Source organism: Myotis yumanensis, unplaced genomic scaffold (genome assembly GCF_028538775.1).
Source record: "Myotis yumanensis isolate MYYU_CA2020_CCGP unplaced genomic scaffold, mMyoYum1.0.hap1 SCAF_2, whole genome shotgun sequence".
Classification (NCBI taxonomy): domain Eukaryota; kingdom Metazoa; phylum Chordata; class Mammalia; order Chiroptera; family Vespertilionidae; genus Myotis; species Myotis yumanensis.
In genome coordinates, this window is record NW_027223753.1 from 34,790,469 (window position 1) to 34,806,853 (window position 16,385).

The 16,385-nt window shown below is 38.0% G+C and overlaps 1 protein-coding gene across 7 annotated transcripts in view; it reads left to right on the forward strand.

The window, feature by feature from the left end:
* ELAVL4 (ELAV like RNA binding protein 4) overlaps nucleotides 1–16,385 on the forward strand; it is a 146,860-nt gene that overhangs the window by 67,039 nt on the left and 63,436 nt on the right. Inside the window, exon 1 of one of the 7 annotated variants that reach the window (XM_070405084.1) lies at nucleotides 13,252–13,379. The exons of the other annotated variants lie outside the window; for them this stretch is intronic. Coding sequence (XP_070261185.1) covers nucleotides 13,338–13,379 — 42 coding nt within the window. The 5' untranslated portion in view covers nucleotides 13,252–13,337. Of the gene's footprint in view, nucleotides 1–13,251; nucleotides 13,380–16,385 lie in introns of those variants that run through there. 7 annotated transcript variants of the gene reach the window in all.

Genomic DNA, 16,385 nt, shown 5'->3' on the forward strand with positions numbered 1-16,385 from the left:
ATGTTACCCTCATAGTCTCCATCTTCTCCCCAGAACTTGTGGGGCAGTGTGACGCATGGTGGCTTTTAAACATAGACAAGCCCTCAGTTTTTTTCCTCTGGGATTGTGTGGCTTTAAGTTTTCTGCATTCTCCTAGGATTTTGGAAGTTATATCTATGATTTCCTTCAAAATTAGAATTAACATGGCATGTAGTCATTAAAAGAGAAAAAAGGTAAATATAAAATTAATTTTAATCAGTGCTATTTTTTTTTAGTTTCATGAAAGAGTCTGTCAGGAAATTCAGAAGTCAACCAGAAAGAAAAATAGGTTAAGGCTAATTGATATGGTCTCAATGTTTGCCATAGATATAGATATAGATATAGATGATATAGATATAGATATAGGTATAGATATAGATATAGATAATATAACCTGTGAGTTATTTGACTTCGGCCCAGAAACCAACTTACTTCGGAGCTATTTTTTCCCCTTAACTACATCAGCTTTTTTTCTCTATTCCTCTTGTTTTCCTAATAGGGTGAATTTTGAAGTTCTCTCTCTCTTAAGGAGTAGTGAAGAGGTTGAAGCAAAAAGTGGCTTAATGAGATTTTTCTAACTTGCCATCAGTTTTCCTTCTCCCGCTTGGTGAGGCAGGGTGACGGATGGCTTTGGCAGTGCAAACAGCTCCAGAAGTGATCAGATTGACTGAAGAGGTGTTGGAGATGTGAGCAGAAGGCTGGCCCTCAATTTATTACCCTCCCATTTGAAGGGGAGGGAAGAGAAAGGAGGAAAATCACCCCAAGGCGTTGACGTAGCTGTTGATCACACACACTTGGAAGGGGTAGCGGGTGGTGTCAAGCCAAGCCTAATTTTGCACCTTTTTCCCAAGGCTCTGAAGGGTGAATATATAGGCACATTAAATAAATTCACAAACTGTTTTAAATTGGGACCTGTTGCTGTGACTAGTGTGGGCGAGGAAATAATACAAAGAGTCCCTAAAAGGGTTCAAGACTTAAACTAAAAATATAGGCTTAGAACAGTGATGGCGAACCTATGACACGCGTGTCAGAGATGACACGCGAGCTCATTTTTTTGGTTGATTTTTCTTTGTTAAATGGCATTTAAATATATAAAATAAATATCAAAAATATAACTCTTTGTTTTACTATGGTTGCAAATATCAAAAAATTTCTATATGTGACACAGCACCAAAGTTAAGTTAAGTTAGGGTTTTTCAAAATGCTGACACACCGAGCTCAAAAGGTTCGCCATCACTGCCTTAGAACATTGTTTTAATGTCATGGATTTTGAATTACACTCCATACCATCATGGTAAGGATGTTAAGGGGAGTCATTTTCTTTCCTTCAATATCACCCTTAAAACTAGGGGGAGGGGCTCTAAATTGATCTGATCTTCCAAGTGTCATTTTGCAGGCTCGATGCTTTTATAAGAAAGGCCTTTACTGTGAAACAGACAGACAATAGAACGTTTCTCTTTCCATGTGTATCTATTTCAAAATTTCACCAAGGTTCTCCTAGGGATTTTGTAAGCAGCCTGTATATGGTGCACAAGGTCTCTGGATGAATTGTGATTGATTTTTAGAATGTGTATGGGCAGAAATATATCTGTGGAAGGGTCTTGACTTTGAAGAAAGGGTAGTATAAGAGATGTTTCTGCATAGGTTAGCATCGAAAAATCTCACACTTATTAATGAAAAGGCCAAAAAGAAATAATTGAGTGAGAGATTTGAGCAGGTGAATGGGCAGGGGAGTGGATATCCTTAGTATATTCTTGCTAGGTAAGTGTTTGTATTATTAAAAAATGAGAATTCATCCATATTTAAGCTAATACTTGAATCTCAATTCCTTCCTGCTTTATACCTCTGGTTTAAGGTTATCTGCAAGAAGAAAAATAGCTTTTGAGCTTAGAAGAGCTTTAGTAAAATCTCTTAAAAAGGTCTCTAATTAGTGAATTTTGGAGGTATGGACTCACAGTTGGTATATTCTTAACAGTTTTCTTCCTAAACCATTTGCTTGTGTGAATATTCCAAGAACAGAGGAGCAAGTTTGCATTCTAGGACTTCAGCTGTTCCCAGCACAGTTCTACTGAAGTGAGCCTGTGACCATGGAGATCATTTTTCACATCCACTTAACATTGTATAATTTGTGTCCAGTGGTGTCAGTTTGATGTCTTTAATGTAGTTAGGACAGGTACTGTTAACCCCTTTCTATAGAAAATAAAGCTCAGCCACCTGCCTCAGGTTATATGTTTAGCAATATCGGAAGCCCTAGCTCCCGAGTGTTTGGGAATACATCTAGCTTGGCCAAAGTTTACTTCTCAGGGGGTGACAGGGAGGGGGAAGCAATTCATTTTCTAGATCAATTTTTCCGGTGTGGAATCAGCCAACACAATTGCATGTCTATTGCATCGAAACCACATTCTGGGTACCACTTGGAATGTGGCAGCATTTAATATATATTCCAATGTAGTCGATAAGGACAATGACAGGCAGAGTGCAAAATGTGTCTTGGCTGAGGAGGTATAATGGACAACAGAGAGAGACCTTCTTTCTTGTTGGGGGAAGGAAACAAGGCTTCATGGAGGCCTTGAGTGGAGCCAGGAAGGCTAGATAGGCAGAAGAATTAGGAGAAAGGAGAATTCTGTGTGGAGGGAAGAGTAAGAGTGAAGACACCGAGATGGGAACTTGCTTAAGGAATGACAAATAGTCTGGTGCGAATGCAGCTTAGGATGTGTAAGCATAAAGCCAGAGAGACAAGTAGAAGTTATGATTTAGAACGCTTAGGGTGTTTTGACTCGGTTTCGACTTTAATTTGAACTGATAGCTATGGGAATGTCTTAGGTCAGAGAACTATAGTTTCCTGATTGTCTTGCAGGGTCAAAAGCTGTCTTTATTGAGTCATGATTTCTCAGAAATTGAAGTCACCCTAAAGATGTTTCTAAAGTAGATATTGGTTATTCAGAGGGAATCGTCATTAAAGAACTATTCTAATCATAGGGTGATGTTATGACGATGATGCTCATTGGTGAAGTCACATTGCGAATTGCTTTTAGGGTTACAGTGCCAAAAGCAGTAGGAGGAAAAATATCAATTTTATTTCAGATGGTAAAGAAATGTGCCATTGAAGGAGTACACTGCTTTCTCTCACCAACAGGTACCAGTGCTTATTTTGTGGGATAATGTGTGCCCAGGTGGGCAGTGGTTTGGGAATCAGCTTATTTCCTCCAGAATAGAAAAGCACCTGTTAAACTTCCAAGTGCATGTATCAAGTTATGCTTGTCACTCCTGGTAGTCTGTGAGCCCTGGAGGGCAGAGATCATGTCAAGTGCTCTCTTATTTAAGAGCTGGGCACATAGTAGGTATTCAATAAATGTTCGTTGAATTTGTTATAATTTTTTTTAAAGATACTGAACCAGTTAGAAGACTTGTGAGCCTTGGGTCTGTCATCAACTTGCGGGAGTCTATTTAGTCCAAGTCACCTAACCTTCAGTTTCTTAATATATAAAATGGAATTCATACAACTCCAGAGCTTAATGGGAAGGTCCGTTAAACTATATCCTTGATACGTTCTAACAGACGGATAATAATATTAGTAAATTATTAGTTTCTAGTTTTGCCAATTATTTTACTAGGTCTTGACCAAAATTTAAAGAAATTAAAACAATAGCATGCTAGAATGGAATACAATAGAAAAGAAAAGATCAGTGGCTGATACTTCATAAGGGTAAGTATTATATCATAAAACTTTTGCTTCACTTATCTGTGTTCTGAATTGTGCTATGAAGTTCAATATATTTTTTTTTTGCTTTGTTGAATAATGGTCAGTAAAATTTGAGAAACCCTGTTCTAGATGATAGTGAGCTCTGTGTCAACTTTTTTCAGAGCTATACAATATAAAATCTCTAGAATTGTCCCAAATTATTAAAGAAAGGATGACTTCTGATTATTTCAGAATTGATGTGGAACGTTGTATTCTAAGTCTTTGACAAATTGATGTCTGTATGGTATATGTTGGGGTTTGCTCTTAATCGGAATATTTAAATAGCAAACCTCATTCGTTGTCCCTGCTACCCAGTTGAAGCTACAATAATAATGATGACAACAATAAGTAGTGGAGGTGGTCTAGAGATAAGACGGGAAATAATGAAGTTGGCTTTGATTTCTTGAGCTCTAGTTATGAGTCAGGCACTGTGCCTTACACACACCATCACCTTTAATCCTTAAAACAATCTTAAAAAGTAAATGTTAATTTTCCTATTTTATGGATAATCTAACTGAAGTTTTGAAAGGTAAATTAAGGTTACACAGCCAGTAATTGATTAGGGCAGGATTTGATTTGAATCCAGGTCTGTCTAATTGCAGAGCAAATTTTAAAAGATTTTTTTCATTCCATGAAAATTTATTAAAATGCCTACTATGGGTTAGCATTGTACTGATTTACAAAGATAAGTGATTCAATTTACAAAGCTAGGTGGTTCAGTTGGTCTCTGTCCTAGAGGGTTCCCTGGCTGCCCTTGAGGTTTTACTTCACATGAAAGTGGGTAAGATATGATTTAATCACAAGAGGGACAGGCTCAGAGACTTTCTTTCGGTGTATTTTATTTTGGAAGTACTGAGAAAAGTGCCTAGCACATAGTAGGTATTCAATAAAGATTTATTAAATTAAACTAAAGTTGGTTTAATTCTCACTTGGGGACTGGGGAGGGAATGGGAGAGTATTGGGAAAACTTTGTGTTAAAGAATGTTCTTCCCTGCGATGTGGCAGATCCACCTGTCCTAAAGCCATTCAGTGTCTTTTGTAGCAACTAAACCTGGCAGCACACAAAAAGCCAACCAGAGCTCAATATCTCAAACTATAAACTTCAACTTTCCTTCAGGGAGAGAGAACGTTTACCATCTTAGTATGGGAAGAGAGTCCTGTGGTAGAGACATATAGAGAATAATAAATGAAGGGCAGTCTTCCTTACATTGAAAAATAATCATTACTATTGTTATCATTATTATTGTTATTTTTACTGTACCACTTGCTAACCTTTATAACCACTGGCAAGTGACATGATTTCTCCGTTTCCACATTTACAAAATGACTTATACCTCTCAGGGTTGTTGTGGGGATTAAATAGATTCATTTGATAATACTTACCAATCCCTTCCTATTTGGTGGTCTCTGAGGATTTAGTAGGAAAGGAGATACAGCCCCCTGCCCTCAAGGAGTTGAATGTCTGGGGAAAGTGGGATTTAGATTCCCACCACAGGCAAAGGCTACTCCTGAACAAATGCAACACCCTGCAGTCTGCCTGGTGGTATGTATATGATTGCCATGCATGTCTCATTTGCATCATTAGACGTTCAAATTTATTGAGGTGAAGGTGCTGTGATAATCATCTTTTTATCTCCCCCTACTTTTAAGCCCCAGCCTTTGCTGTTGGCACAAGGTTACCTACATAGTCATTGCTCAATGAATGAATCCAGCCCAATTCAGCAAATATTTACCAAGTTGTTCAAAGCACTGGGGGAGGGAGAATAACATTTGCTGAACAGAGTTGAGTTGAAAACGACCTTAGAGTACAAAAGGGGAACAGTATCATGAGGTGGTGATGAACTACACTTGTGCTAAAAATGCCCGTGATCTATTCAGGAAGAAAAATAGGGCCCCAAAGAAAATTCGGCAGTGAGCCTAAAAAAATAATATATTCTTTCTCTCTCTCAGTGCTGTTTTGTTTGTATTTCATGGGAAACCAACGTATTTGCTATAAGCACACAGTTGAGATGTGGTCTCAGAGATGGCTACTTAATTGATGTGTGGATCAGGACCAAGCTTAGTCGCCTTCACAAGGCCCTGGAGACCCTCCGTGGCATGGCTTATGCCCTCCTTTCCTGCCTCCCATCCTGCAGCTTCCTGCCTTCCGTTTATCTTCCACTGTGGAACTGCACCACACTATTCCGCACCTGTGCTCAAAAAGATCCCTTGGTCTTAAACATCCTCTGCTTTTCTTCACCATGAGACAAGTAGGAGGCCCTTCTCACCCAGGAAAGCTGGGTTAGAGCTGCCTCGGTTCGCACTGCCAATCTCCTCCGTCATTGGTCTTCCACACAGCATACTCAATAATTTACTTCTGTTTCATCACCACCTCAACACTCAGAACTAGGTTTATCTCTGTGTGTGGCACCTAATAGGTGCTTAGTAATTCATTGTTAACTGAATGATGTAGTTGGCTATTGTTTAAGTTGTCCATAATGGTTTCCCATCAAGTGCCCTGTGAACCTCTGGCCTAGGAGAGGGGCATTGGACACAAAGCCCCCTTGTCATGTAGACTGGCTTTAACCCTATTGTTGCTCACCAACCACAGTTCTGAAACTTTGAGTTAAAAATCTTTAGTATGTCTGTATACATGATACTTTTCCTGATCACCATGACTCACTTGTAATTCCTCAGTAATTCTTCTGTCTTCTAGACCAGCAACTTTCAATCTTTTTCATCTCATGGCACGCATAAACTAGTCACTAAAATTCTGTGGCATACCAAAAAAATATATTTTTGCCTATCTGACATCAAAGGTATAATTTTGATTCATTCACACCGGATGGCTATTGTTATGTTGGCTATTGTCACGTTTTGTTGGACAATCTAAAAAAGGAAAAGAGGTCAGTGTCTCTGACTAAATAGTCACATATTGTATGTTTTAAAAATTCTTGTGGCTCACTGGTTGAAATTGCTATTATAGACTCCTTTTTATCACTTGCTGTCTGTACCACGCTATTAACAATGATAATCACAATAATAGTGACACTTTGTAATGGTGTATTGTCAAGCTTTTCCAAAAGAATTTTACTTAAGTTATCTCATTAAACCTCACAACAACTCTAGGAAGCAGATATTTTTACTCCCATTTTGAAGAAAGAGAACCATGTAGTTTACATAACTTACACAAGGTCACATGAATAGGAAATGTCAGACTTGGGGTTCCAAGCCTAGTCTGTTCAATTCTGAAGCCTGTATTCTGGCTCCCATTTTGTACAATTTATCTCTTAAAAGGTAGGGACTAAAAGACTAGCTAAGGCATTTAGCCTAGTGGTTAATAGGGACTTTCTATCAAGACCACCAGGCTTCAGTTCAAATCCTGGCTTTACCAGTTGTGACCTTGAACAAAGCACTTACTCTCCCTATGTCTCAATTTCTTCATCTGTAAACTAGGGTTGTTATGAGGATTTGATGGACCAATGAATATTAAGGACTTAGAATGGTGTTTGGCATATAAAGTGCCAGTGATCATCATTGTCATCATACAATATTAACTCGTGTCCCATTCTCCGAGCATTTGTTGAGTGTCTGATATGTGTCAGGGACCATTGTAGGTGTTGGAGATACAGCGGTGACTAAGACAAGCCCCTGCCCTCATGAAGCTTTTGTATTAGAGTGGGAAGATAGATAATAGCATCAGTAAATGTTAGTAGATATTATCTATTGTGTGATATTCTATAATCTCACATTATGGAATGCTATTTAAAAAATACATTGAGATAATGGGTTGAAGAGTGGAACTATCGAGTACTTGTTTGTGGACACACAGTGACACCACCAGTGGTTCAGCCAGTGTCTTGCTTCTACTTTGTGAGCTGCAAAGCTAGGCTGCTGACTTATGGGGTGATAGGCTTGTCTGATCTGCACTCAGGGTGTGCGGTGGTCAGCCCTGGAGTAGCAGGAAATTAAATGATTGGGTTACAGTAAAACCCAACATGGAGAATTCATAAGTAGGTCAGGGGTCCTCAGTCTATGAGGGAGAGGCTTCATTCCTTATAGTTGAGGCTATGAAATGGGATAAAGGCCCTGAGGAAGTCAGAAGGAAGGTTTAGTCAATCAATCAGCTAAGGTCAGGGTCAGCCAGGATGTTTTGTCAAGTAATGTAAGATCATCCGGTTGTTCTTTGTGGAACTAAGAAGTGCAGTAGTTACTGGCATTATCATAGGATCTTCATTTCTATAAGAGTATGGGCTTTGGAGTCAGAGAAATCAAGGGTTTGGGGTTTTTTTCCTTCTCCACTTATCTGTAAAGTCACTAAGTTGTCTGAACCTCGTGTTCATTGTAAAATGAGGCTAATAATACCTAAGTCATAGGCTTATTTAAAGGATTAGTTTTTAGAATATGTAAAGAACCTGGTTCAAGACCGGGCACATAGTAGGTATTTAATAAAAGCATTTTTTAAAGATATTTCTATTGATTTCAGAGAGAAAGGAAGAGGGAGAGAGATAGAAATATCAATGGTGAGAGAGAATCATTGATTGGCTGCCTCCTGAATGCCCCCTACTGGAAATTGAACCCACAACCTGAACATGTGCCCTGACTGGGAATCTAACAGTGACCTCCTGGTTCATAGGTCACTGAGCCACACCAGCCGGGCTTAATAAAAGCAAACTTTAAAAAATAGTTCAGTCTCCCTCGGCTGTACTTCTTTGTTCAGTTTTATTGAGAAATAATTGACATATGTCACTATATAAGTTTAAGGCATACAGCATGGTGGTTTGATTTACATATATTGTGAAACGATTACTACAATAGGTTCAGCTCACATCCATCTTTTCACATAGATACAATAAAAATAAGAGAAAGAAGAAAAGAATAAAAGGGAGATTTTTTTCCTTATGATGAGAACTCTTAGACTCTACTTTTTAAACTTTCCTACGTATTAAACAACAGTGTTAGATAGTCAACATGCTGTACATTATATCCCTAGCACTTACTTATCTTATAATTGGAAGTGTATACCTTTTGAACAACTCCCTCCAATTTCCCCTCCCTCCTCCACCTCTATATCTGGTAACTACAAGTCTGATCTCCTTTTCTATGAGTTTGGTTTTTTAAATTTTAGATCCTACATATACATGAGATCATTCAGTGTTTGTCTTTGTCTGACATTTCATTTAGCATGATACCTTCAAGGTTCATCCATGTAGTTGCAAGTGGTAGGATTTCATCATTTCATTTTTTTTATGGCTGAATAATAGTCTATTGTATATATGTACCACATCTTATTTATCCATTAATCTAATGATGGGTTCTTAGGTTGTTTCCATGACTGTTGTAATAATGCTATGAACATGGGATGCAGATAGCTTTTTGAGTTAGAGTTTTTGTTACCTTTAGATATATTCCCAGAAGTGGAATTGTTGAATCGTATGGTAGTTTTATTTGTAATTTTTTGAGGATCTTCCATATTGTTTTCTATAGTGGCTGCACTAATTTGCATTTTCACCCGCAATGCACAAGTATTCCCTTTTCTCCACATCCTCACCAGCATTTGTTATCACTTGTCTTTTTGAGGATGGCCATTCTATTCTGATAGGCATGCGATGTTGAGACTAGTGATATCCCTAGTGACTAGTGATGTTGAGCATCTTTTCATGTACCTGTTGGCCTTTTGTATATCCTCTTTGGATAAATGTTTCTCTAGGTCCTTTGCCCATTTTAGATTGGGTTACTTGTTTCTTGTTATTGAATTGTATGAGTTCTTTATATGTTTTGTATATTAACCTCTTATCAGATATACGGTTTGCACGTTTTCTTCCCATTTGTAGGTTGTTTTTTCACTTTATTTATGGTTTATTTTGCTGTGCAGAAGCTTTTTAATATAAAGTAATCCCATTTGTTAATTTTTTATTTTATTGCCTATGCTTTAGATGTCATATCCAAAAAATCATTACCAAGACCCATGTCAAAGTGCTTTGTTCTATATGTTTTTTAGGAGTTTCATGGTTTCAGGTCTTACATTTAAGTCTTTAATCCATTTTGAGTTAATTTTTGTGAGTGGTATAAGGTGTGTCCAGTTTCATTCTTTTACATGTGAATATCCCACTATCCCAGCACCATTATTGAATAGACTGCCTTTCTTTATTGAGAAGTCTTGGCTCCTTTGTCAAATATTAGTTGACCATATATGCTTAGGCTTATTTCTGGGCTCTGGATTTTGTTCCATTGGCCTATCTGTTTTAGAGTTTTGATTAGTATATTTTGAAACCAGGAAGTGTGATATCCCTGTTTTGTTCTTCTGTCTCAGAATTTTTTGGGATATTTGGTGTCTTTTTTTGGTTCCAAATAAATTTTAGGAGTGTTTTCTACTTCTGTAAAAAAAAAAAAAAAAAAAAAAGAAAGAAAGAAAGAAAGAAAGAAAAGAAAAGAAAATGCTTTGGGAATCTTGACAGTGATTGCATTGAATCTATAGATGGCTTGTGGTAATACTGTCATTTTAACAATTGTAATACTTTCAATCCATGAGCAAGAATTACTTTTTTATTTATTTGTGATTTCTTTGATTTCTTTCATCAATTTCTTGTAGTTTTCAGTGTAGAGAACTGTTGCCTCCTTGATTAAATTTATTCTCCTAAGTATTTTATTGTTTTGACATTATAATAAATGGGATCAATTTCTTTATTTCTTTTTCAGAAAGTTTGTTCTTCGTATACAGAAACACTACTAATTTTGTATGTTAATTTTGTATACTGCAACTTTACTGAATTCTTTGATTAGATTTAATGATTTTTGTTGATTTTTATGATTTTTTATATGTAAAATTATGTTGTCTGCAAGTAGAGATAATTTTACTTCTTCCTTTCTAATTCTGATACCTTTTATTTCTTTTTCTTGCCTAATTGCTCTAGCTAGGACTTTAAGTATGTGAAATAAGGGTGATAAGTGTGGGCATCCTTGTCTTATTCCTGATCTTAGAGGAAAAGCTTTCAACTCTTTACCATTGAGTATAATGTTAGTTATGGACTTATCATATATGTCCTTTATTATGTTGTGATATGTTTCTTCTATGCCTAATTCATTAAGAGTTCTTATCACAAATGGATGTTGAAATCTCTTGCATGCTTTTTCTGCATCTATTGAGATGATTATATGATTTTTCCCTTCATTCTGTTAATGTTATATAATGTGATGTATCACATTGATTTGCATATGTTGAACCATCCTTGCATTAGGGTATGCATCTTAAATATTGGTCATTTTTTGCAGGGTTCACAGGGAGAGAAGATTTAGGCTAAAATGTGTGAGTTACTTCGCATTGCATAGCCTTCAAGTAGGAGAGCAGATATCTTAAAACTGAGGACATACCATCCCAGGAAGGATTGTGGATGCCATAGAAAGATTAAGATTTGATTTGTTTCAAACCAATATAGTAGAGACTAGATCAGCCAGCTTCTGTCACAGAACTGTGTTGGCTCCATCCTCCTGGAGTCATAGGCCCTCAGAGGCCCAAGGCTCTGTGAAGAGAGGCACTTGATAAAAGGGCTTTGGAGTCTGTAATCCTGAGTTAAATTCTTGAGTTTGCTACTTTTTAGTTTTGCACTTTCTTGTACTTAATGTTGAATGTGTATTTTCATAGGTCAAAGTATTCAGGCTCCTATACTAACTGGAATTGTATATAAACCTACTTGATGATCAAGTGTCAGCAACTGGGAGACATTAGTTTTAAAATATAGATAAAAACCTTTATGTATTTTTCCTCTTTTCATTGTGTATACTATTGCATAAACTTACATTAAAATTTTAAGATTAAAAGATGAAAGTGAGAAATACAGTTTATTTTTATCCCAGAGCTCCTTTGTTTTCATTAGCAATCTGGAGACTTAAAACTACTTAAAACAAACAACTCTCCATTAAACATTTTTAAGAGTAGAAGAATAATTGTCCAAGCATTTGAAAGCACACCTTTTGTACAGAGCACAAATAGATGTCTAGCAGGTATTTGACTTCATTTGGATCGATGAATGTAGAAGTAATTACACGATTATTTATTCACTCATTTGTTTTTTAAAAAAGTAATGCCATCCCGGTCAGTGTTGCCCAGTGGTTGAGCATCGACCTATGAACCTGAAGGTCTCGGTTTGATTCCTGGTTGGGGCACATCGAGCCCAGGTGGTGGGCTCCATCACAGTGGGGCGCATACAGGAGACAGCCAATCAATGATTCTCTCTCATCATTGATGTTTCTGTCTCTCTCTCCCACTTTGTTCCTCTATGAGATCAATAAAAATATATATATATTTTTAAAGATTTCATCTTAAAAAGATGCTAGGCATGCCCAACTCTTACAGTCATAACAGCAAAATATTGAGCCCCCATTGGCTCTGGCTTTGGCTTATGTAACTTGGAGAAACTCTCACAGGTGGAAATGTTCTGTGGGACTCAGCCAGATTCAGACCCAAAGTAAAAATGAAATATGAGTGTGGGCTTGAAACAGAGGCAATCAGAGGTAGAAGGAATGTGGGAGTGAAGATATAGTCACTGTAAAGATGGCCTTACCCAGAAAATGGAAAACACCTGGCCTCAAAAATGCACTCTTTGGGCACAGTTTGAAAGTTGAGGGAAATAATATAAGAGCAATATAGCTTTAAAAGATGAAAGTGCTCCTGTTTTTAAATTGATTTTGAAAACAAAAGATGTGAGAGGTTTATGATATGAGCAGAGAGGTGGGGAACAGAGCAAGGAAAGTAGATTTAGCTGTGGAGAGCAGGTGAGCACCTGGAGAGCCATCCATTCATTCATTTATTCTACCAACAATATCTGGAGCTATGCACTGGTCCCCGGGGTTACAGATGAATCACACACAGCCCTGTCCTCAAGGAGCTCACAGTCCAATGATAGAGACAGGAAGGTGGAGAGTCTCAGTGCCGTGTGGTAAATATCTGTGATGGAAGCATGTACAGGATCAGAGGCGGGGCCATGGTGGGGTGCTGGGGAAGGCCATTGGGCCTGAAGGCGAGAGAGGAGGGCTTTCCAGGCCCAGGCCAGTAGCAGGGCTTGTGCAGGGTGGAGCACGAGAGAGAACCCAGCGTGTTCGGTCTGTCATTGCTGGCTGAGGAAAGATGTAGTCCAGACTGTGCTTCCCAGGGCTTATGGAGGTTGTGGTGGATAAGGAGGAAGACGGGAGTCAGTGACGGTAAGACCTCAGTTCAGATCCAACTGTACATGTGAGCAGGGGCTAGTCACTCTACCCTCCTTTTGCTCCTTAACTTTTAGTTTTCTCACCTGTAAAATGCAAGTGGTAAGGGCAGAGGGGTGGGCCAGACTCCCACCCATCTCTCGGTATCTTCATAAAGATGATATGGGGTGCTGGGTGTAAATGTGCTTACACAGTTTCCTAAGTCTAGCATGTGATTTAATGAATTCTTTTCAGTGGCTTTGTAAAGTTCATCTCATTTCTCCAGGGAGATCACACTTGCTGTGTTAGCTCTGCACTTCCTGCCGCACCTTTCTGAGGGGGCCCTGGAAAATCCCCTTGAAGTGCATTTGGTCAATGTACCTGCTCCTGGGTCCACAGAAAGGAAGGAGCGGTCCAGATGGAGGGTGGACCAAGAACAGCCCCTGCTCTTCCACCCCGGGTAGGTCCATGGAGAAGGCCAGAGATGCCTTCTGCTTTCAGTATACAGAGTGCACTGGCAATTTACTGAAATTTTATATGAAAACAGGAGGAGTTTCCTTTCTGGAAATCAGAAATCCTAATGACTGCGCTTGTTACATTCATTCGAAAGTATCTAACTTTAACCCATTCACAGTAGAGGGTTTTTTCTACAGGGCAGAGTGTTCCAGAAATTGTGTTTGTAAGCGTTAAAAAGGGTGCTTTTTATTAAAAGTTTGCTTAATCCCTTCCCCTTTGCTCTGTATTTTCCCGATTGGTATTATTGTGAGACCTGATTAGTTAATGTTTGTGAAGCCTTGACAGCGGTTGTCAGCCTGTGGGTCCAGACCCCTTTGGGGGTCGAACGACCCTTTCACAGGGGTTGCCTAAATACATCCTGCATATCAGATATTTACATTATGATTCATAACAGTAGCAAAATTACAGTTATGAAGTAGCAACGAAAATAATGTTATGGTTGGGGGTCACCACAACATGAGGAACTGTATGAAAGGGTCGCGGCATTAGGAAGGTTGAGAACCACTGCTTTAGAAGATGAAGGAAATAGCTATCGATGTAGATGATGAATAGTAACCTTTTTAAGTGTTCTTTTCTACTTCAGAAATTAAATTCCAAGTATTGATCTTACCAACTCGTAGATTAGTCAGCTTTTCCACCTGCAACGCTTTATTTAATGAGATATTTTCAGAATGTTCCTTTTGCACAAGGGGAATGAACACCTATTGCGTGCTTACCTGTGCCAAGCTCTGAGCCAGATACCTTCAACTTGTTATTCTTAACCTTTACAGCAACCCTGCAAAGCAGATAGAATTGTTCAAATTTTTCAGGTGAGGAAATTTCAAGTGTACTTTGGAGAGTCTTTAAGTGGCTAACCCAAGCTCAAGGCTGGAGCTGGTTTTCAAACCCAGATCAGATCAATTTCAAACCTCATGCTCTTTGCATTACACCATGTAGAATTTTCAATCAAGATCTTTCCTGTAAGATCCATTTATTTATCAATATGTACTGACTAATAGCAGACACAGCCTAGAATGGTTTTAACCAGATTAGTTCACTTGCTTTCTCTAAAATGGCTGGGTTGCATGTTATGGTGATAGGAACATTGTCCTCAGACTCTAACAGCGGTCGCCAACCTTTCGGACCTCACGGGCCACCAGTGGTCCGCGGACCACTGGTTGGCAACCTCTGGATTAGGAAATGGAGAAGGGCACGGAATTTGGTTTCAGACTTGTGTTCAAGTTGCCCTTCTGGCTGAGTGACAGTGGATACTACCTGAAACCTCATTTCTCCATCATGCTGAGTGACTTCATGTCTTCACGCCTCCCTCATCAGTAAATGGGGGAAGGATAATGGCCTACTTTGCAAAGTTGTGAAAGAATTAAGTGAAGTAATGTAGGTGAAGACACCTGTCACCATTTATTATGTGCTAACTGTTGGTAGTATTGGAAAGAGTCAATGGCAGTTGTGTGCCAAAACATTTTCCTGTGTTACCCAAGGCACTTTTTAATCAGCTCTATCCAGGATCTCCACTTCCTGAGCCTTTGCCATGTTCCGAGCAGGGACTTTGCTAGGCTCCTTTGTATATACCTCTTCATTACCACATTTATAACTTTATATAGTAATTACTTATTTATTTACTTCCTTACAGGCAGGAACCTCTTTTCTCTCTTTGTATCCTTGGCACTTAGCATAATGGCTTCTGGCCCATCAAAGGAACTCATTACTGTTAAGGAACTTAGCATGGCTTTTGTTCCTTTGTACTGCTTTTCTTCTTTTTAAGAGCTAACTTCAGTTGTGGGAAGGGGCTGTTCAAAGGAAGCACTATATTATCATCATTAAATTGTGATTTCATTAGCTTGCTTTAACATGTACCTGTACTAAAAAAATTTTAGGTTGCACTAATTTGACAACAGTTGGTTCTGAATATTTGTTACCCACTGACTTTTTTTAAAAGGTAAATTTCTGGAATAAAAAGAATATATCAAGAGTTGGAAGAGTTTGCCAAGCAAATTTACTTTTATCTGTGATTTCAAAGAAGTAAACTATTTTTCATACCTTAGTATACAGGTATCATATCCAAATTATCCTTAGGGGCATATTAAATTAGTCCTGAGAGGGCCTGAGAATTATATATTATGCAGTTTGAATTTTAGTGTAAAGATAATAATTTTGAAATTGGTGTTTTAAAAATTATTATTTCTGAATTTTAAAATGCCAATTTGACTCTTGCCCAATTAGAATGAATTAGTGAGGTTTCAAAAGTCTATTTTGAAAAAGACAAGATTGTGAAGACAGAAATAGTGACTCTTCTCTGTTCTAAGTATAACATTTTCTGTTGTTGTAAGGCAAATCATATGTATACCATGTAAAAAATAAATAAATAAATAAAAAGGGAGAAAGATCTAAAAAAAATACATATAGTGGGAGATTTTAAAAAAATAGAACAATGAGGAAATTGAGGTGAAGAAAAATTAAGAGAATTGTAAAGTAAGATAAATATAAAGGTAAAGTTTGTGTTTAAAAAACAAAGAAACATCAAAACTACTATAAACATAATTTTAACAGTTGCAGAATACTGTATCATAAAAAGTATACAATGCAGTGAAGTCCTTTGCTCTTTCTTCACACACACAGAGCTACAGATCCGGCATCATTTTCCTAGCGCTATTAACCGAGAGGAGACGCAGTGAATCACAGGATGCAGAGTCCCTAAAACAAAAGCAAACCCATCATTCGAAGGACAGAGAATATTAGTGGCTCATTGTCATAATAAAGTATTTGCCTCAAAGCAGACCAAATATAATGATACTTTGGTATTTGCTTCTTATTCATGAGATTTTTAATAAATGTGTATTAGGAGGATCTCCATATGCAGGAAAGAGAGAGAAGCTTAAAAGCATGGCATGGAATGCTGCTTGACAGTGTCATACATTCACAAGATGTCCTTGAAGATGGAGCGCAGAACAGA